We start from the raw sequence: 21845 nt of genomic DNA, 5'->3' as shown, positions 1-21845 counted from the left end.
TTCCTTTTCTACAAGGACCCCCAAGGTGTGTATTGTTCCCGAATTAATGGAGGGCTGAAATTAGGCTCCTTTTCCCATTTTTAAAGAGCAGGATGCCTTTCTTAAAGCTTACCCAGGAATTAATCACTGAGCATTTTCTATTGTAGATATCACTACTCTCTAAAGTAGAAATGTCACTCAGAGAAAATCAGACATTCAGGTAATTCAAAGTTTTATTGAATATGCTTTATAAATGGGCATTTGATTGTCATATCCAAGTACTCACTACAAATCAGAAAAACAAATCTTACTTTTAAAACTTAAAGCAACCTTGCTGCTCCTAAAACCTTAAAGAAAAGTCTTAAGTTTTTTTCTTCCAGTACTTGTTAATTTCATTCAGTGACACCCTTTTTAGACCACCTCCTTTTTAAATTCTATTTATTTATTTATTTTTGGCCATGCCCTGTGGCATATGGTATCTTAGTCCCCAACCAGGGATCGAACCCGCACCCCCTGTGCTGGAAGTGCAGAGCCTTAACCACGGGACCACCAGGGAAGTCAAGACCATCTCCTTTTCAGAAAGAACCTAAGACACTTTTTTCTCACAGCTCCTCTCATTACAAAGTTTCATCTTCACCACCACAGTGAGGATAAATGGAAAGAACATCAGACTTCATGCCAGAAAATCTTTTCAAATTCAGACAGTGACACTTCCTATGCGTTAGAGTAAATCAACACGTCTCTAACCTTAGTTTCCTCATCTGCAAAATGAGGATCGCAACACGTATCTTACAGGATTATTTTGAAAACGAAAAGAAGTAAAATATGCAGGTGTAATTTATAACTTATAAAACACCATCAAAATATGTCCTAGCATTATTACTCATGTATGAAGAGGGATCGTTCATTTTTCAATGCATATTTATTGGTCATTACCATGTGGCAGACATTTTGCTAGGCTGTATGATACACATCAAAAAATATATCTATCATGGGCCCTAAGGAGCCAATGATATATATATCATTCCAGTGGGGAAGAATCATGCTCTGGGTGGAGAGAAACATGCTCTTGTGTGGCCATGGGTACTAGGAAGCCAGAGAGGACACTCAGACAGGGGTGTGGAAAGTGAGGGCATTCAGAGGACTTCCTGAGGGGGTGACACTGGAACTGTCTCACTGCAGATCGAAAAGCAAGACATCACACTCAAGTCAGTCCTCTGTGAGGTGAGCCACACAGTCCACAGTCCTGGGCTCCCAGCCAGTTCAAAGGTAGCACAGCCCGCTAAGGCAGAAGTTCTCAACCTCAGTGTCACTGATAATTCTGTTCTTCCGGATAATTCTGTGTTTCGGGGGTGCTATCCTGTGCACATCATAGAATGTTCAGCAGCATCCTTGACCTCTATCTACTAGATGCCAGTACAACCCCCCACCCTCAGCTTTGACGGACATTTTAACTGCCCAATGGCCCCTGAAGGGCAAGATTGCCTACAGTTGAGAAATACAGCCTTGACATAATAGAAAACCAACACAGGTGATTCTAGAAGGAACGCATTTCATACAGTTGGTGCTTAGACTTATACTAGTTAGTGCTCAACAAATATTGAATGAATGAATGAGCCACCCAGAGCCCATTTGACCTTTTGGGTCTCATGTAGAAGAGCTCTGAGCTAGTAATTAAGTTCTAAGGTGCCGAGTGAGAGGTAACAATAACACCACGTCCATTTATACTGCGCTCTGTGCAAGTTGTATAATCTGGGGCAAGTAGTTCAATTTCCCTGAGTCTCTCAGGCTCTTCAGTTCCTAAAAGGGGATATTAATCTTATCTTGCAAGGTTGTTGGGAGAATTACATGAGACAATTGATGTAAAACATAAAACATTAGAGGTTTAGGAACTCACTCCTTTGGTGCAGTTGACAAGAGGAATCTTAGCAGGATGCTCTCCCAGCTCCTGCCACTAAGCTTTACCCTTAAAAAGGACTAGAGTGGTTTGAGCATATGCTTGTTTTTGTTATAAACGTGGAGAATGCTGAGCACGGCACCAGGAACTGACACATCAGCTATCCAATTCATTGCTCACAAGCAACCAGGTTAGTCAAAAGGCTCAGGGAATTCCCTGGTGGTCCAGTGGTTAGGACTCCGTGCTTCCGCTACAGGGGGCATGGCTTCAGTCCCTGGTGGGGGAACTAAGATCCCACATGCCACGTGGTGCGGCCAAAAAAAAAAAAAAATGTCAAGAGGCCCAGAGAGTTGTGACTCGCCCAGGATTACACAGCAAAAAAATACTTCCCTGAATTCAAAAGGCACTAGGGCTGGCCAGCCTGCTCACCACCACCACCTCCATCACACCTAGGCTTATTTAGCTGTGAGTTTTTGGAAAATGCTTTGTGTATTCTGTGTTCTGTAGTTTCCTATAGACATACATGACCAGATCGGGAAATTTCTCCTGAAAATACTGGGAAGGTTCTCCAATTTTTGACTTCATCCTGAAATGAAACATAAATATTTTGATATGCTTGCCCCAAACTCTGCATCCCCCCTTTATAGCATATGGCCCTGGAAACCTTTTTTGCTCCCCTGGTTTCTATAGCAGAATAAATGAGGACTTTGGAATCTGACAGAGCAAGATTCATCCCCTGACTCTTCAACTAATGGACTAAACTTTGGCAACTTAAGTTTTATGAACCTCAGTTTTATTATCCATAAAATGAACATAATACTATCCCACAATCCCTTATCTACAATGCTGAAATCCAAAAAAGCCCTCAAAACTGCAAGCTTTTTGTGAGTTTACAGCTAAGAATTTTGGCAGCGAAAGCTAATTGGATTAACACGGGGCTACTCTTCCAATGCTACATTCGCTTTACCCAGCCACGCAGTCCCCTGTGTTTCTTCACACAAGAATCGCTAGCCTACTGTTAAAGGGGGCTCAGCAAAAAATGAAAAGGAAGAGGAGAACCTGCAGGGCATGTCCACTGTTGACTGTAAGACCCTTGTCATGGCCCTTTTCCACACAGAAGGAGGAATGACTTTCATCAAAATAAATATTCTTCTTTCTATCAAATTAGCAGATATAAATTTAGAACTGGAATTTTTCAATTATTCTCATCTCAAACATGACTTCTCATACATGACTTACTCTCGATTCTTTTTTTCATTGATGTGCTCTCCCAAATTCCGGATGAACCTCAGCAGGTCACCCACGGTGTCCCGATAAAAGTTGCCTTTTTTACAACGCTGATTCATTTCTTTCATCACAAATTTGTCAATCTAAAAAAAATTACACAAAAATGTGGTGGCAACACAAAATAAATCCTGAATGTTAGTACAAAAAGGCAGAGTACAAATCTGAATATTTGTCAAAATTTCCACTAATTGATAAAGCAAATTAATACAAAGAAAAGAATGGACATAAGCACCGTACACCACAACGCTAACTGTAGTTGTGTTTGGATGTGGAATTATAAATAACTTTAAATTCGTGTATCTATTTTCCAAGAGAATTGTTTTCATAGAAATTAACTACATTAAAACACGGTTTAGGAAATCGTTGGCTACTATACGAGGAAATTTGCTCACTATACTCTACAGTAGCACTGTCCTTGTGGCCACCCTTCCAATTTCATACTTGATTACATCTCCTCCTTCAAGAGGGTTGTCCTGACTGAAACCAGGCGTTGCAGCCATTGCCATAGTGAGTGTAGTTGTTCTTTGTTTTGTTTTGTTTGTAATTATGTTTCCAAAGGTTACATGTTTCTCCTTGTCCCTAGGTGTCCCAGGGCAGCTGCTGTCATATTAATAATGCCTTCCTGGGCTTCCCTGGTGGCGCAGTGGTTGAGAGTCCGCCTGCCGGTGCAGGGGACACGGGTTTGTGCCCCGGTCCAGGAGGATCCCACATGCCGCGGAGCGGCTGGACCCGTGAGCCATGGCCACTGAGCCTGCGCATCCGGAGCCTGTGCTCCGCAATGGGAGAGGCCACAACAGTGAGAGGCCCGCATACCGCAAAAAAATAAAATAATAATAATAATAATAATAATGCCTTCCTCTTGTAGATGGCTCTGATAGGTAGAAAGAGTCTGGAGTAAGAGAATAAGATGCAACAACCATGAAGCCAGAGGGTCCCTTAGGAAGAGTAACTGGTGACTAGAAGCCTGCCTGGGGGTACTATGTGTGGAGCACATGTGAGAAATGCTGAGCATGTATGTGTGCGAGAAGAGGCAGCCATGTGAAGAAGGTGGAGTCCACACTGGAAAACTGGTTGCATGCCCAGGAAAATGGGCAAGTCACCAAAATCAACAGGACAACAAAGCTGAAAATAAAAATGAAAAGATAAGACTTGAAGTCAATCAAAATTCAACATATGTCAATGAAATTTAAGGGAAAGAACCAATGAACTGGGAGACAAAAGAACAGAATTCTCTTTCCAGCTCTGCCAACCTCTGGCTTTCCAGCCCTGTGTATTTGGGGTTCCACCTCTGAGCCTCAACTTCCTTGGCAATTAAATGATTTGGTGGACTTGATGGCATCATAACATTGTGCAGTGAGCCGCTTTAGCGCGTGGCCTTTTTTTTTTTTATTTCCCATTTTTTTATTGAAATATAGTTGATTTACAATGTTGTACTTTCTGGTACAGCAAAGTGATTCAGTTATACATATATATACATATTCTTTTTCACATTCTTTTCCATTATGGTTTATTAGAGGGTATTGAATATAGTTCCCTGTGTTATGCAGTAGGACCTTGTTGATTAAATACGTTTTTATATTTTTATTTTTAATCAGTTTTAAATGTTTCTCTAGGGGAATTGGCACATTTAATATTTGGTCTCATTTGTATTATCTTTTTTTCTGTATCTCTATTTTCCTATTCGCTTTTCAATTCTGTACCTTCTATTACAGTAGATTGGGTATCCTTTTGTCATTTGTAGTACAATCAGAATAAAATCTTATGTAAATTATCTGAGGATAAAAAAGTAGTTCTACCATAATTTTTCATGTTTATAAATAGAACTGAGGCTCCTTTCTCTGGATGATAGAGTCTTGCGTCTTTGGGTTCAGCCCCATTTTCTCCAACCCCCTTGTCTCCCAGGTTCCTCGTTGTTGTATCTTGTTCTCTGGGAACACTTTTTTTTTTTAATTATTTATTTTTTGTGTGGTACACGGGCCTCTCACTGTTGTGGCCTCTCCTGTTGCGGAGCACAGGCTCCAGACGCGCAGGCTCAGCGGCCATGGCTCACGGGGCCAGCCGCTCCACGGCATGTGGGATCTTCCCAGACCAGAGCACGAACCCGTGTCCCCTGCATCGGCAGGCGGACTCTCAACCACTGTGCCACCAGGGAAGCCCCTGGACACGCTTTTTAAAATTACATTTTTGCACCTTAGAACCCACCTGTATCATCACATCTGATGACTGATAACGTTCCATTACCTCCATAACCTTTATCTCTCTAGTGATATTTAGCACCTTATTTGTACTTTCCTCTTCATTTCAATTCTGTCCTTCCTTCTTGTGCCTCTGGACCTTTGGGCTTTGATTGACAATTTACCCAACACCACTGCATTTTCTCAAACCTTGCTTCTGCTTTCAAACAGAAAGTAAAGGCCAGATAATTAACCTTCAAGAGAATGACTTTCCTATATGGTCTGAAAATAATGCTCCATTTAACACTGAGTGGAGAGTGAGAAAAGAAGGGAAACAATAGCTTTCATCACCTGCTTCTTCTGTGCTTTGTGCTCTATACTTCTCTTATTTCTACTTTTGCAACCACTTTTACTAGCACTTCAGTCTTGAGGTTGGATTTCTCCTTTCTATTGCCTGTAGTACTGTTTCTCTGTCTCAGACATTAAAAAGAAAAAGAAAATGACAATCTCTATCAGCTACAGGTTAGCACATGGCCTTTAAGCCAGAGTGCCCAGCTTCAAATCCTGCTGCACCCTTTACTGATTCTGTGCCTTTGAAACAAATCACTTGTCTGTGCCTCAGTTTACCCACCTGCAAGATGGAGCTAATTGCCTCAGAGGCTGTTGTAAAGATTAACTGTGGTTACTCATGGAAAGTCCTGAGAACTACAGCTGCCATGTAGTTAGCACTACGTGATCGTTAGCTATTACTATCATCTGCTCTGGTTTCAAATGTCTTTGTTTCTACAAGTTTAATTTTTAGCTGAACTTTTATAGACATTCATTTAGCAAAGAGTCATGGCACACCTACTCCATGCCAAGAATACAATGACAGACAAGACAGCGGATGGTCTCTGCCCTCGTGGAACTTACTGTGTAGCAAGAAAGAGAGACGTTAAGCCAGCAATTATGAGTGTGATATGTGGTCTAGAGGCAAGCAAGGGAAGGAAAGAAAAATGAGACGCAGAAATGAAGAGGTTTGAAAGAACTCTTCAGCTCTTAAGATAACAGAAGCTGCTGGTCTCACTCAAAGACTTGAGAGCTATGGATTTTCCCATAATGCTTTGCCCATGTCTCTGGGGTACCCAGCATGTATCCCACAGCCATCATTCTGTGGGTCTCTCCGCCCCACATGGATGCTGTACTATGTTTTGTATATCTCTGACCTTGCATGGGCCTAACACATACTGGTACTTGATAGATGTCTGCTCATTAATAATAACGAAAGTTCTGGTAGTACTGACTAGACTGAAATGGTGATTAATTTTTATGTTCCACTATATTGAGTGGACCTTCTCTGGAAGAGGAGGAATTTGAAAGATCATGTTTTTTTCTTTTCTTTTTTTTTTCATTTTCTGTTCTCTCATACAGAAAATAGGTGTGTCTATGTACACGGATGCTCAGGCAGGGCTGTTCACTGACAGCAGAGGGAGCCAGTCTCCCTGGATGGAAATGCCCCATGGGGGAGTCCCTCCTTTGGGCTAAACTCTATTTCATCAGCTGCTCTTGTCACAGTGGAAATAGAACTATTAGTCAGACCTCGCTCAGAAAACAAGGCTTGAGAGAAAGAGTCACAGAAAAGAAAAAGGCTCTTGGGCTGTGACAAGGCCATCCTAAAGAGGAGCCTGGATGAGACTCTCAGGAGGGCCTGGCCTGGAGCAGAGACCCAAAGGGCAGAGGGGACCTGGGATGGGAGGAGGGAGAGGAAAATCCCCTTTCTCACCACTTGGTTGGGCCAGGCCCGTAGTATAAAAAAGTTAGGAAAACCAACATAACACATGACACAGATTCTTATTCCTGGAATAACTCCCAGACCATAGGAGTTGTTCGCACCTTAGTTGTCCACTGGGCAAAACTTGTGGAAAGTTCAGATGTTCCAGGTTGCAGAAGCTGGAGGATCTTGCTCTCAGCATTTCTCGTTTTGATGTCAGATTCATTTCCCACATCCCTAAGGGTCCTGTAGCGGCTGAGAATGACAGAATCATCACGGTTGTTCCATCCTAATTCCATCTAATCTTTACAGAACTATTAGATTTTGGCTTTTGATAGGAGTAGTAAAAGCATGTCTCTAAAATCTGCGTAAGGGGAGAGCGCTCTCTCTCTCTGTTTTCCCTCATCCTTTTTCTATTCTTCAATGGAGAAAACCAGATCCAGAGAAGTTCAGTCACTGCTCCAATGACACCCAGCCAGGAAATGCCAAGCTGAGAGAAAAGCCTGGGTCTGCTGACTCCCAGCCTGACTCCTGCCCACCTCACCATGATGGTTAATTTTATGTGTTAATGTCACTGACCACACAGGGCCCAGGTTAAATATTATTCTGGGTGTGTCTGTGAGGATGTTTCCGAGGAGATTAGCATTTGAACCAGTGGACTCAGTAAAGCAGATGGCCCTCCCCAATGTGAGTGGGCATCATTGAATCTATGGAGGGCCTGCCTAGAACGAAAGGGGAAATTCGCCCCTCTCTGCCTGGTTGCTTCAGCTGGGACATGGCTCTTCTCTTGCCCTCAGCTGTCCCAGTTCTCGGGCTTTCAGACCCTTACTGGAATCTCCATCTTCAGCTCCCCTGGTTCCCAGACCTTTGGATTCAGATTAAATTACACCATTGGCTTTCCTGGGTCACCAGCTTGAAGATGGCAAATAGTGGAACTTCTCAGCCCCAATATTGCATGAGGTATTTCCTTATTTTGTACATATATAAAGAGCCCTGACTAATACACTCACTGTCTCTGTCCTGGAGGCCTGTAATATACACTCAGTTTTCCTTACCTCGCCCAACTCCAAAAGAAGGGATGACCCAGCAGGCCACTCAGATGGTCCTTCACATTGTCCCCAGGGGAGAACAGGTGACGAATGAGGTCCCGAGTTTCCTTATCTGGAGAAAGTTGAATCAACTCTCCATGTCTTAGATCCTTCAGCCTCTCAAAAGAAATGTCTCCCTGGTTTACCACGTACAGGACCAGCAGTCCCAGGGCCTACACAAAAGCCATAAATCAAACCAAAAGCGCTTATGAATTTTCGCTCTATTTGGGGAACTTTGGAGGGTGTGGCACAGGCTATGAGCAAATGGAAAACGGGTAGAATCTCGAGGGGATTCCACAGCCTGGTCAGGGAGAGAAGGCATGGGCTTGTGCACAGAGAACTCTTCAAGGTAGTGTAGTCTAGGATACTACCCCTTCAAGGTAGTATAGTTTATAGGTTTAGGTTTATAAGGAACAAAAGATAATCCCAGGCCAGAGTTGTCAGGGCAGACTGCTTAGAGGAAGAGGAATTTGAGCTAGACCTCCAAGTACGGATAGAATTTAGATAAACAGGGGAAAGGGAGAAGGTTTTTTTTTTTTTTTTTTTTTTTTTTTTGTCTTTGAACAATAAAAAAGTTTATGCTTTCAAATTAAAAAACATATATCGCAAACATTATGTAATAAGAAAATTATAGCAAACGAAATATTCAGACTGACCCGACGGCATTCACACCACACCAGAATTTTGCCTGAAACAAAACAGTAAATTTTATCCGCCAAAGTAGGTAAGTCCATGCTGGCTGAAAACTTCAGTCCTAGACCCCACGAATGAGGTACATAGTTCATGCTTAACAGATAAATACATTAACCAGTCTTAGCCACCCCTCACCAGGGCCCTGAGGGGTAGAAAGGATGAAATGTGGACACAAGCACTCCCATAGACAGAATTCTCCAATTATAAAAATTCATAATGTGACCTTTACCACATCTTGGAAGATAGCTGAGATTTTAATCTGTGAACCCACCTCTGAAAACCACAACAAAAATCAGTAAGAAATAATCTAATGTAAAATATACAAATTTCTCAGTATGAGAACTTCCACAAAACAGGGAGAATGACAACTAAAACAATTTTTCTTAAAAAAGAACACTCCCCTTACCTTGTCCTTGCTACCCAACACTCAAAAACAAATCTGTACAAAACCACAAACACAGAAAAGGACCTTAGAGGATGTTACGACGCAAAGCCTTCAGACCTAATCTAAACTGCTCTCCTCACTGAGACCCTCCCCCGATAGAGCTGAGGGTTCCCAGGTCCACTGGGGAAAGTGAGTGGTCTCAGATCATCACCCCTGCTGTGCTACAGATGGTCCACGGTCACTCGCTGTCAAACTTAACAGAATTGACTTGGACAGAGATGGAGCCTCCCCGGTAACTGCCCCGCTTCTTCTTGGTTTTCTCATGCCGGAAGGATTTGCCTTTGGTGAACTTCAGAACTTGATTGGCTCGCTCCCCCCAGTCTCCGGTTGCACCCCGCTTGGCGTCAAAGGAATTGTCTGCCACTCGAGCATCCAACTCAATCTCCTCCTCCCTGATCCTTCGGAATGGGGAGGATCCCCTTCGTTCTCCTTTCTTCCTTTTAGGAAACGTGTTGGGGGTCTGGGGCTTTATCTTCTTGGCTAGAGGAGTCTCTGCCTCCTTAGCAGCCTCATTCTGCTTCCGCTTCTTTCCTGAACCTGGCTTAGCAACTGCCACTGCTGCCTTTTTCTTGCCCCGCTCCTCCTCGTTGCTGTCCTTGTCTGCTTTTCCATTCTGGGCAGTCAGTGCAGAGGTGCCATTGGCCTTGGCGGTTTGTGGTCTTGGAGTGCCCTTGGCCTTGGGCTTCTCCTCTTCCTCCTGCTCACTGGAGTCCTCAGAGGAAGAAGTGCTGCTGCTCTCGGCCTTTGCTTTCTTCACAGAGGCTGGTTTGGAAGGGGCTACAGTTCCCCCTGCCTTCTGTGGCTTCTTTTTGGCTGGGGGTTTAGGCGTCTTCTCTTGCTCGTCTTCCTCGCTGCTGGAGCTGTCTGAATCAGAGCTGCTGTCCCCACCACCCTGAGAGGCCTGCCTGGCAGGCAACGACGGAGCTGCTTTGGCCATCAGCTTGGACTCAGGGGTGGCTACAGTCCTCTTCGTCTTCTCCTCCTCACTAGCACTGCTCTCCTCCTCGCTGGAGGAGCTATCAGCCTTTCTGGTCAGAGGCTTCTGGCCAGTGGCTGCAGGCTGCTTGGGAGTTGTAGCTGGCTTAACCGCAGACTGCTTGGGAGTGGCAGCTGGCTTACCTGAGGAATTCTTGGTGGTACTGGCTGGCTTAGCAGGAGCTTCATCAGAACTGTCGGAGTCTGAGCTGTCTGAAGAGCTCTCTGCTGCCTTCTTTGCTGGAGCTGGTTTAGTAGTTGCTTTGGAGATGACTGCCTTAGCTGGGGGTCTCTTTTCTTCCTCAGAACTTGAATCAGACTCGTCGCTGCTGTCCTCACTGCTCTCCACAGGCTGCTGCTTCTCTGCAGCTTTCTTGGGAGCCTGAATTCCCAGGGACTTCTTGGGTGGGGGAACAGAAGGCGGGGGAACTGAACTATAGGGACCTGGTTTTTTCTTCATGGGTTTTTTCTTCTGCTCTTCCTCCTCCTCCTCCTCACTGGAGGAGTCCTCACTGCTGGAACTCTTTTGGGCAGGAGTGACAGCTGCTTCCACTGGGGCCTTGGCCACAGCTTGCTTTTTAGGTACAGTCTTCTTAGATACAGCTGCTGCTTTCCCCTCCTCTGAGTCATCATCACTGCTGCTGCTGCTACTGCTGCTGCTGCTGTTACTACCAGCTGCTTTGCCATTGACTACTTTAGGTGCTGGACGAACTGGTATACCTGGTTTGGCTAGGGCTTTAGCCTGAGCTTTAGCTGCCACGGGTGTTGTCTTTGGTTTCTGGTTCTTTGGCACCTCATCTTCTGAGCTTGAGTCAGAATCAGAATCAGAGCTCTTGGCCTTCTTAGGAGGAGCTTTGACTGTCTTGGCTTGGGGCTTAACTCCCTTCTGGACAGGCTTTTTCTTTTTGTCCTCCTCCTCCTCATCACTGGATTCTTCACTGCTGCTGCTGCTCTCTGATGCCTTGACTGCAGCCTTTCCAGGATGCTGAAGCAGACTGGCCCGCTTGGCAGGTACAGCAGCTTTCTTAGCGGGAGGCCCTTGAGTTTTTTCCTCCTCACTGCTGTCCTCACTGCTGTCACTGGATGAAGTCTTCTTCTTAGCCTTCTTAGTCACTGGTCCATTTGCCTGTAACTTCCGCTTTGGGGCCTTGGTGGACTTGAGCCAGAAACTATAGAGGTCCAAGAGGGAAGAGGCATTGGCATCCTGCTGGGTAGCGCCTGTTGCCTTGGCGAACTTGTTGGCCACGTCCGAGAGCTGGTTATCGCGCAGAAAGCCGAGCACGAGGGGATACAGGTCGCTGGGAACCACGCGGCGTAAGCCGGCGTCCGCCATCCTCTCGGCAATACGCGTCACTCAGGGAGAAGGTTTTAAACAAGGGGGATGCTCAGAGTCTGGGTGGGAACTGGGACTTTGGGTCGGGCCTATGTCAGGCCACAGATAAAGGAGCCAGACCAGGTCCCGCAGAATAGAGGGAAGGCCCCAGGAGTCAGGGCACAGCAAGGGAGGAAGGACCAGGAAGGAGGCCAGCATAGAAACTGCACTGGGAAGGACACCAGTCAGTGAAGGAGCTAAAATCTGGAGCCGCTGAACCAGAAAGGCCAGGCATGGATGGAGAGTTCTCGTCTATTGGGTTGGAAGTTCAGCGCCCTGGAAAACTCCAGGCGAGAGCTGCGCTGACAAGCTCAGAATCTATCTGGGAGCCGTGGTCTGCAGAGGCTACGTCTCTGTTCTGTCTCCTCTCTGGAGAAACAGTTCTTTCAGGATCTCAATCTTTGGGGCCAAGTTTAGTCTCTTTTGAGGTGCGGATCGATCCCATCCCTCCGCTGTGCTTGAGAGGGCCTTAGTCGCTGGCCCTCCTAGGAGTTTGGCACACGTGTTTGAATAGAGTGGGAAAAGAAATCTCATTTACTTTGTCTTTAGGCAGAAAATACCTCCTACAGGAATTGTGGAATTATTTTGGAGAAAATCTCCTGGCGGTAATTCTGGAAGAACTGTGGCGTGTTCAGTGTATTTACTATTCAGCCTGTGGGGTCAGAGAGAGATCTAAAGACATAGAGAAAGGGGCCACGGCGATGGTCAACCCCACACCCACTTGGCTGTCTGCAAGGGAGTGAAGGCAGTGAGTACCAGGGAAATGCCGTGAAATGTCTTTCCTTCTGGTTGAAATAGGAACATCCTCTAACTGGCCACAGGGAGTAAAGTAATGAATAAAGAAGGAAGCAGAAAGATGGAAAAGTAAATTGTTTGTAGAAATTACCTTTAGATCTCTCTTGATTTCCTGTGGATCTCCGGTCCACTTGATGCTTTTATCGAAATCTGCCAGGTAAGCGCCATTCTTGTAATCTAAGGGAGAGTTTGTAGAGATGCATTGAAAATCCTCATTCTCCACATGCTGTAATTAATTTAAATAAGTCTGTAACACAATGTACAACCTATCATCTCTGAGGAAGACAATGATAAGCTCATATCTGCTTTGTTGTTTGCTTCTCAAAACACTGTCATGTGCACTGTGTCGTTTGATCTCTCAGGTATCTGCCAAGAGCAGGACTTACATTTTATTTGTTCCAAGCCAAGGGGTGGGGAAGCATGAGGATAAGTATAACCAGCTCCCCAGTCATGCAACTCCTGGGGTCAAAGAGCACAGATCTGTAAAGAAGCTGCTGGCAGGAGTTAAGGTTACATCCTATAGCTAAAGAACAACTAAACAAGGCTCCGAATCCAAGACCACCTTAAGCATAGCATTCCACCAAATCAAGCCCACTGGTCACTGCCCACTAAGACGTTGAAATCTGTTACCACGAATAAACCATGTGCTGGTAATGAGTCACTGCCTCCTTGCCCCCTTCAGAATCTTCCTCCCTTAAAGGAAGCCACTAAGTCCTCAGAAAGAGGGATGCCTGGAAGAGAGGGGTCAGGAACAAAATGAAAGGTGGGTGAGTCAGTAATTTGTCCTCGAAGAGGTGGCTTCAAGGAGTCTGAGAGGAAGGCTGGGTAACCCCACACAGGATGATGGCCAGTACAACTGTGTGCTTCTCAAACTCCTTTCATTATGAACTTAGACATCACAGTTGTGAGGAAACTCAGAGTCTAACAAAAAGGAACCCACTAAATCATTCAACAAGTGTTTAGTGAGGGGAAAAAAATGATGGCGAGGAAGGAGAACACAGTCCTGGCCCTACAGAGTTTAGAGTCTCTGGGCAAGGGGACCAATACTAAAGGAGGATAAACATTAAATGAATTGCAATTTTGAAAATGCTAGCCAAAAGTGCAGGATGCCCTAAAAGTGGATCACGAGAAGAGCTACATGGCTGGGGTGGGGGTGCGGGGAGGGTGGAGAAGTTTTCTTTAAGGAAGAGACACCTAGGGAATCCCCTGCTGGTTCAGTGGTTAGGACTCCAAACTTCCACTGCAGGGGGCATGGGATCAATCTAGTTGAGGAAATAAGATCCCACATGCTGCATGGTGCGGCCAAAAAAAAAAAAAAAAAAAAATGCAAGAGACGCCTAGACAGAAAAGATCAGAAAGTAGAATTTGGGTAGGTGAGTGGAATGGGGAACAGAGGGAAGAGAGGATTCCAGCTAGGAATGCGTGGCGAAGTCCACTCTGGCAGAAGGAAGGCCCAAGTGTGCACTTGGGGAGGAGGGACAGAGTCAGAAAGTTGCTTGTGATGAGGGTGAAGGGGCAGATGGGGTGCAGATCATAAACCACAGACCACTTTCGATTATTTGAAGTGATAAATTCCCTTCACTTATTTAAGCCACTTGGAGTCGAGTTTTCTGCTACTGACATTTGAAAGTACCTAATGGAATACCTCACATCTCTTCTAACATTTGATTTGTTTTTTACACGCCCCAATTTTTTATTTTCAGTTTCAACAGATATTGTTAAAGTGCTATAAAAAGTTTTAATGCTTATGCCCAGTTTCTGCACTACAGTGTAGAGAGGGAATTTGGCCCTGCTGGCACCTGATTTGGTGCCAGTGGAACTGGTTTCATACTTCTGGCCTCCAGAACTGTGGGAGATTAAATTCCTGTTGTTTTAAGCCACCAGATTTGTGACAATTTCTTTTAACAGTCATGGAAACGTACACATTTGGTTAGCTATGTTTCTTTGGGTGTAAATTCTTCTGTTTCATGCCTCTCTTTCATGGTATTGGCACCTCTTGCATATCCTAAGTGATTTTCGACTGTAAGCCTTACTTTGCAGTCGAGACTCCCTGATGTCCTGTGAGTTGTTTCTGTTAATGCCACCCAACAGAGTGGAGGAATGGAGGCAGTCGTCAGAGCTTCTGCTTTGCATTTTATTCAGTGAAGCTCGGGGGTAAGCAGGACATGCCACTTAGTAGCTGCTTTGGCAGAAATCTTGCATGTTTAACTGCTCTTTGTTTCTCTTGATATCACCAATGACCCAGTGTCTCAAGCAGTCCCCCTGTCTGTAGAAGAAAGGTCTGTCATAGATGCTTGGTCCCTGGGGAAGAGGGGAAGCCCAGGGTTTGATCTTCCTAGTGTCGACTGTCGCAGCAATCTGCCTGCTAGCTGGTCCTTGGTCCTCTCCTGCTTCTGGCTTCCATCACTTTGGAGTGGCACTTTTCTACACTGTTCCTACGTTCATAAGTAATGTTTATCTGTGGCTTCCTGCATTTGTCCTGGACTCCTATATTATTCTTCAATCCCATCCTATCTATGTTTAGTCTCTCCATGATTCTTCAAGGATTTTGTCCTCTAGGAATTCTTTTTTTAATGTTGATCTCAGTTATGAATTCATTTAAAAATCTTTTCCCATCATTGGAGGGATTTAATACAGGGAAGAGTCTGCAGTACGTGCTAGGTTCGCCACCTTGAGGCAGAAATATAATCAGTTCTTTACTGTTCAAGCTTAAGAATGGAAGAAGTGGTGCTAGAAATTTCAAAGAATAGGTAGTCACAACTTATTTTTCTTTAGAACGTGATATGTGATCCTTTTGCATCAAGATCAGCAGGTAAACTTGGGAAGGACCTCACCTTTGGCTGAACCTCAAAGACTTCCTTACTGGGTAGAGTTGCACATATTTCTGGCCCTTGTCAGTCTCCCCAGCGAAGTTGCTTAAAACCAGGAAGGAGTGCCACAAACACCTGTCCTCACACTAAAACCAGATCTTACGTCTACCTATTTCTCTCTTCCAGGACCTTAAGTACCGTTCTCTGACTCTCAGTACCCACATCTTCTTTTTGCCCTGGTCCCTTACACCAAGCTGAAATGTCAGTGCATGTCGGTAGGTTAGGTATCTGCTTCTGCTTAGCCCTCTAGACAAGCACCTGGCCTTTGTTGGGCACTTACAATGTACAGATGACTTGTCCATTTGACATACTGCACTTAGACCTCATAACAACCTTATGAGGGAGGTATTATCAGTCTCAAGTGAGGAAACCAATGCTCACAGAATTAAGCGACTTGCTTGAGGTTACAAAGCTACAAAGTGGTGGGACAAGGCTGCAAGGCTCCTTAAATATGGCTGAAGCCAAGGCTATTTTTACTGTCCCACCTTGCCCCCTGGGACTTTACACTCAGCTCTGCTTGTTTTTTTTTTGGCGGGGGGGGGGAAGTTTTGAATTTTATTTTATTTATTTATTTTTCATACCGCAGGTTCTTATTAGTTCTCTATTTTATACATATTAGTGTATATATGTCAATCCCAGTCTCCCAATGCATCTTGCTGCCCCCCCCACTTCCCCCCCTTGGGGTCCATACGTTTGTTCCCTACTCTGCTTCGTTTGTTTGTTTGTTTGTTTGTTTGGCTGTGTTGGGTCTTCGTTGCTGTGCAGGTTTTCTCTAGTTGCGGCGAGCAGGGGCTACTCTTCGTTGCCATGTGCAGGCTTCTCATTGTGGTGGCTTCTCTTGTTGTGGAGCATGGGCTCTAGGTGCGTAGTTGTGGCTCACGGGCTCAGTAGTTGTGGCTCACAGGCTCAGTAGCTGTGGCGCACAGGATTAGTTGTTCTGCGGCATGTGGGATCTTCCCGGACCAGGGCTCGAACCCATGTCCCCTGCATTGGCAGGCGGATTCTTAACCACTGCGCCACCAGCAAAGCCCTCAGCTCTGCTTGTATCCTTGAATGTTGCTTTAGTTTATTTTGGTTTGGGTTTGCAGCAGTGGACACTGACTTGTTCAGTCTACTTGCAGTATGTTTCACCGTGTCACATCTTAACCTGGATCCCAATTTTAACCTCAGCTTTGCCATTAAGTTTCACTGTAACTGCCACCTTCTCTGAAGGAACACACTTTCTAGGTTTCCTGACTTGCAGACTACTCTAAGAATTCAAACTTCTGGAGCTGGCTCCATCCAAGACCTACAAATCTGTATTTGCCAAGGGCAATATAAGGTTAGCCTGCTATTCCATTGGCATCCTCGACCTCCACGTGGAATACGGGTTATACCTGGTAGCAGGAGAGGTTGCACTGTCACCATCGATTTGTTACATTAATCCTCAAACTGAACAATCCACACTGACTCTAGTTTTTCCCTGTTCTGCCATGAAAATCCTTTCCCCTCGTAACAAAAGGCCCTACGTTTCTAAGAGAACACTGGGAACTTACCTATTAACATGTTTTGTGGCTGCAGATCCTGGTGAGTGTATCCAGACAGGTGTAGTTCCTCAACAGCCTTAAATAGAGATGAGAGGACATTTCGAGCAAACTCATCTTCCTTATTTCGCACAGCCTCCCCTCTGTGGTTGGCCAAGTGCTCCTCCAGTGTGTGTTCACACAGGGCGAGGCACACATACAGAGAGCCCTTGTAGTTCTCACTGCCATAGAATGTCACCACATTACTGTTGATTCGGTTGCTCTGCAACGAGGAGACTTCATTTTGTCCATGTGTGCTCCCTTCATAGAATAGCTTCACAGCTACCTCTTGGTCTTCATAGAACCCCAGGTAGATGCCCCCTTCAGAAGTGTCAGCAATTTTATATTCTTCATCAATAAAGATCTTAAGTTTGCCAATCATAGGGCGGTATATCCCGTGGAGATGTTTCAGGGCTTCCCCCCAGCGTGAGCTCTGTGGCTTCCAGTCTTGAGCAGGAGCGTGAAAATCTTCTACGGCTCCATGCTGGCGAAGAAACTTTGCAAGGTCATGGTCATAATTGCGCCTTGCTATGGCAAGAAGGTCTCCACAATCTGTTCTGGCTCCTTTGCGGCACAGCAACTGGGCAATTTCCTTCAGCTTGAGTTCAACAGCAAGATGCAGTGCTGTTTTGCCCTCATTGTCTGTGTCATTGATCTCTATATGTTTTTGTTCCAGAAGCATCTGTAACAAACCCAGGTTCTTCTTTTCCACTGCCAGGATCAGGGGCGTCTTCTTTCCTTCCCCCCTCACACTGACATCAACCTTACAGTCCAGCAGAAGGCGAGTAATGGCCTTCACCTTCTCATTGTCAGAGTGCAGAAGAGCATAGGTCAAAGCATTTCTACCCATATTGTCTCGGGCATTGACATCTGCCCCCATCTCGTGAAGGAGGATCCTCACGACATCTACATGCCCTTCTTCAGCAGCATCCATGAGAGCAGTGGCCCCTCCTTTCCTAATCTTCTCTTGATCCTGCTTTGTCTTTCGATGCAAATTCACCTTGGCTCCATTGTTATACAGGAACCTTAAGGCTTCGACTCTACCATACGCAGAGGCTTCCATGAAAGCTGTGAAGCCATGAACATCGCACTCGTTGACATCTGCTACTTTCGGAAGTAAAAGTTTGAGCACCTTCACATTTCCAGTGATGCCAGCAACTATGAAGGGAGTGGCCCCATTCCTCTTCCGCAGACAAGGCTCAGCACCGTAGTTAAGCAGAAGATCCACAATGTCCTCGTTGCCACTTTGTACTGCATTATGCAAAGGTGACCAGCCCCATTCTTCGTCCTGGAAATTGACATCAGCCCCTTTTTTTAGCAATTGCTGGACCAGCTCAATGTCATCTTCTTTAGTAGCTTTAATCAACAAATGATTGTCTTCCTCTGAAACCCTCCCATTAGTAGAGGGTGTGGGTCTTTCCTGAGGATTGTTAGGGCTCTTGGTCTCCATGATGGTAAATACCACTGGTTACAAATTTTTTGCCGTTTTTTCAAGAAAATGAAAAACTTATCTCCTTGGGATTTGATCAAAGAGACGTGGAACTCTTAGAAAATCCTGTCAGGGTAAACAGAATTATCTGGCTACAGACCACCAGTATCAGGAAGGACAATACTCTTGAAGTCTTCCGACTTTCCACCTGGAGATGAGAGAGGAACTTCATAATTTTATAATAGTGAGAAAACATTTAGACTTCCCTGGTGGTGCAGTGGTTAAGAATCTGCCTGCCAATGCAGGGGACACGGGTTCAAGCCCTGGTCCGGGAAGATACCACATGCCGTGGAGCAACTAAGCTCGTGAGCCACAACTACTGAAGCCCACGCGCCTAGAGCCCATGCTCCACAACAAGAGAAGCCACCGCAATGAGGAGCCTGTGCACCGCAACGAAGAGTAGCCCCCGCTCGCAGCAACTAGAGAAAGCCTGAATGCAGCAACGAAGACCCAATGCAGCCAAAAATAAATAAATTTATAAAAAAACGAAAACATTTGAATTTGAGAAGTTAATTTTACTAGCAACTTTTTCAAAATACATCTATTATAGAAATTTTTATTATAGAATATTATAAATATATATAAATTTTAAACAAGAAAATTATTACTTTATTCTCCCATTGCCCAGGAACAGGTATTGTTAATATTTTAGTATATTTCTATAGATTTTTAAAAAAATAGTTGGGCTCATGCTCTGTAAGTAACTTTGTATCCTGCCTCCTTTCATTTAATGCCTTATTATAAATAATGTCCTATGTTATTGCAAGTGGGATTTTTTTTGGTTGTTTTTGCAGTACGCGGGCCTCTCACTGCTGTGGCCTCTCCCGTTGCGGAGCACAGGCTCCGGACGCGCAGGCTCAGCGGCCATGGCTCACGGGCCCAGCCGCTCCGCGGCATGTGGGATCTTCCCGGACCGGGGCACGAACCCGTGTCCCCTGCATCGGCAGGCGGACTCTCAACCACTGCGCCACCAGGGAAGCCCTACAAGTGTTTTAAAACATTTTGATGGCTATGCAATATGCCATCAGAGAGGTTTTTCAGTTCTCTACTATGGAGCAAATTTTTAAAATAACTTTTAAAACAGAGTTTCAAAATGATTATTTTTTTCACAATTCGAAATAATGTTAGAGCAAATTTAGCTTACTTTAGCTTGTTTTCTTATGATAGATCTTATAATAGATTTCTTATGATAGATTTCAAAGAACTGAATGCCGAGTCAAAGGCTATGATTGTTTTTAGGATTCTCAACCTATATTAATACATTTTTTCCCAATGCCATATAAACATACTCTTACTAGGAATAGATGGCCTTTTAAAAAAAACAGAACCCTCATTTAATAAGAAAATATGTGTTTTTCATCAGTTTGTGTTTCTGGTTGAACACGCTCAGCACATTCCTGGTTCTTTGCATGTGTGCAGTCCTATTCAAACTAGTGTAGAGTATGGTTAAGAACTTGGACTCCCAACTCAGCAAGATCGAAGTTTGAGCCCCTGGTCGTGTAATTCTAGACTCTTACTTCCTAATCGTGTAACCTTAGATTATTAAGTCTCGATTTTCTGTTCCCTCAAATGGGGGCAACAATAAATACAGTCCCCCGTATAAAGTGCATTGAAGTAGGGAGAGGGGGAAATATTAAGCCTTCAATAAATGGTAGAGCTAATTACGTCCGTTTATGAAAACAAAAGTTAACAAATCCCAGTCTCCCCACCCATGTGCATATACATACTACACAAATAGGGAACCTGGGGTGTCAGTTTAATCCAACTGCCCTTGATCAGCTCTGAGCAATTTAGACCCAATTCAAACAGCAGATGGCAGCAAACTGTTACCTGAATATTTACGTAACTACGTCTGCTGCAAAATTCACAGAGCAACCATTTTTCAGCAATCTCACCCCCTCCGACAGTGTCAAAGCCCTTACCTCAGAGGTCTAATCAAATGTGCAGCGGAAGCACAATCACCCGGTAATGAACTCTCTGGACCCAATGTTTGTGTAAACACTTCCGGTGACAGTGAGTGTGAGGTGGGCTGGAATAAAGGACCAGAGAAGGAAAGAATCTCGAAGAAACCTGGAAGACTCAGGGTTTCTTCGAACTTCTTTCCTCCTCCGGTCTTTTATTTATTCCAGCCCACCTCCAACTGCTAACTTCAGTGTAATACAGTCGTTTAAGAATACCACATCTTGGACTCCTTTTGAGGAAATGCAAATAAAAATGACGATAATAATAATAATAAAAGAACCCCCAAGTGAAATATCAGAGTAGAAAATGAAAATAACCCATCAAAAACACTGCAAGGGAAGAGTCCTGCTTTCAGTTTCATTTTCTCCACATGACAAGATGTGCCTGATAAACTGAGATGACTTGCATAAATAATGTGTGGATTGTGACAGAACCCTGGGAATCTCAGGTGGGCTCAGGCCCAAAGGGCCCCCTGGGGCTGACCAGCTGGCTCTGTGAGCTCTCTCCTCTCCTCCAGTTCTACACCCACTGTCATCTCCAGTCCCCAAAGCCCAAGGAATCCTTCAAAGAAAACAACTTCTCAAGCTTTCCCAGCTCTCCTCCTTCTGCCCACCTTACCTTCTAAACAGAGACGCCTCTTCCTTGGTTATTTCTCTGGCAGCACCTAACCCTCAAACACTGTAGCCAACAAGGAAACAGTTCTTTCTGGGGCTGGAGCATCGAGAAGCGAGCCAGCCGGGCGGAGCCTAGAAAGGAGAGTGAAAGGAGGAGGGAGGGGACACTGACCACGCCTACACTCAGCAGAGGTGGCCTGAGCTAGTAGCACCTTTAAACCTCCTAGAGGAAAGCAGTGGCTCTTTTGTTTTCTAACCTTTTATTTTCTATTGGAGTATAGTGGATTAACAATATGTTAATTTCAGGTGTACAGCAAAGGGATTCAGTTATACATATACATGTATTTATTCGGTGGCTCTTAACTGATTGCTGAGGGCTGATTTGATGTCCAAGATCGTGCTGCTCAGCCTTCAGGCTTTCAGGTCACAGCTCCAACCTGACCACGTTGTTCCAAACCCCCTATCTTCTTGAGGGAAATGAATGGTAAATAAACATGTATTGGGCACCGACAGGGTGCCTGGCACTATGTTCATTGCATCACAAGAGACTCGGACCCGATCAACCCCTAACAATCCTGATGATGATGACACGGAGGCTGCAGGAAGCTAGATCAGCCCAAAGCCCAAGCTCCTTCGCTCACCTGGGTGCTGTCAACTCACCACCCTGAGGCGATGTGGCCTCCTGGAAAGGGCACAAGGCTGGCAGTCTTAAGACCTGGTCCTGCAGCCAGAGCTGTGGCTGTTTTGCTGAGTGACCACAGGCAAGTGGTTGAACAATGTTGGGCCTCATTCTCTCATGTTAATATGGTTTTTAAGATTCCTTTCTGCTCTAGAAGTTCCGTTCCTGACCATTTTCCTAGCATGGAGATGCACGCTGTATACTGAAGGCTACC

The 21845-nt window shown here is 44.9% G+C and overlaps 2 protein-coding genes across 2 annotated transcripts; both read right to left on the bottom strand.

Annotated features, from left to right (window-relative positions):
- Nucleotides 1-238: 238 nt before the first annotated feature.
- Nucleotides 239-21146, bottom strand: RNASEL (ribonuclease L). Its single transcript, XM_079920406.1, is given in 8 exon segments — nt 239-2338; nt 2341-2462; nt 3116-3246; nt 7210-7342; nt 8143-8348; nt 12547-12632; nt 16861-18524; nt 20957-21146. Coding segments are annotated over 7 exon segments (2211 nt in total). The 5' UTR covers nt 18338-18524; nt 20957-21146; the 3' UTR covers nt 239-2282.
- On the bottom strand, nt 8643-11637 carry LOC307185855 (nucleolar and coiled-body phosphoprotein 1-like). Its single transcript, XM_079920414.1, has one exon. It carries the CDS (start codon nt 11619-11621, stop codon nt 9492-9494), a length of 2130 nt encoding a protein of 709 aa, XP_079776540.1. The 5' UTR covers nt 11622-11637; the 3' UTR covers nt 8643-9491.
- Nucleotides 21147-21845: the final 699 nt, after the last annotated feature.

The sequence above is a fragment of the Stenella coeruleoalba genome, assembly GCF_951394435.1.
Source record: "Stenella coeruleoalba genome assembly, chromosome: 1".
Taxonomy (NCBI): Eukaryota; Metazoa; Chordata; class Mammalia; order Artiodactyla; family Delphinidae; genus Stenella; species Stenella coeruleoalba.
This window is presented reverse-complemented; position numbering and strand designations above follow the sequence as displayed.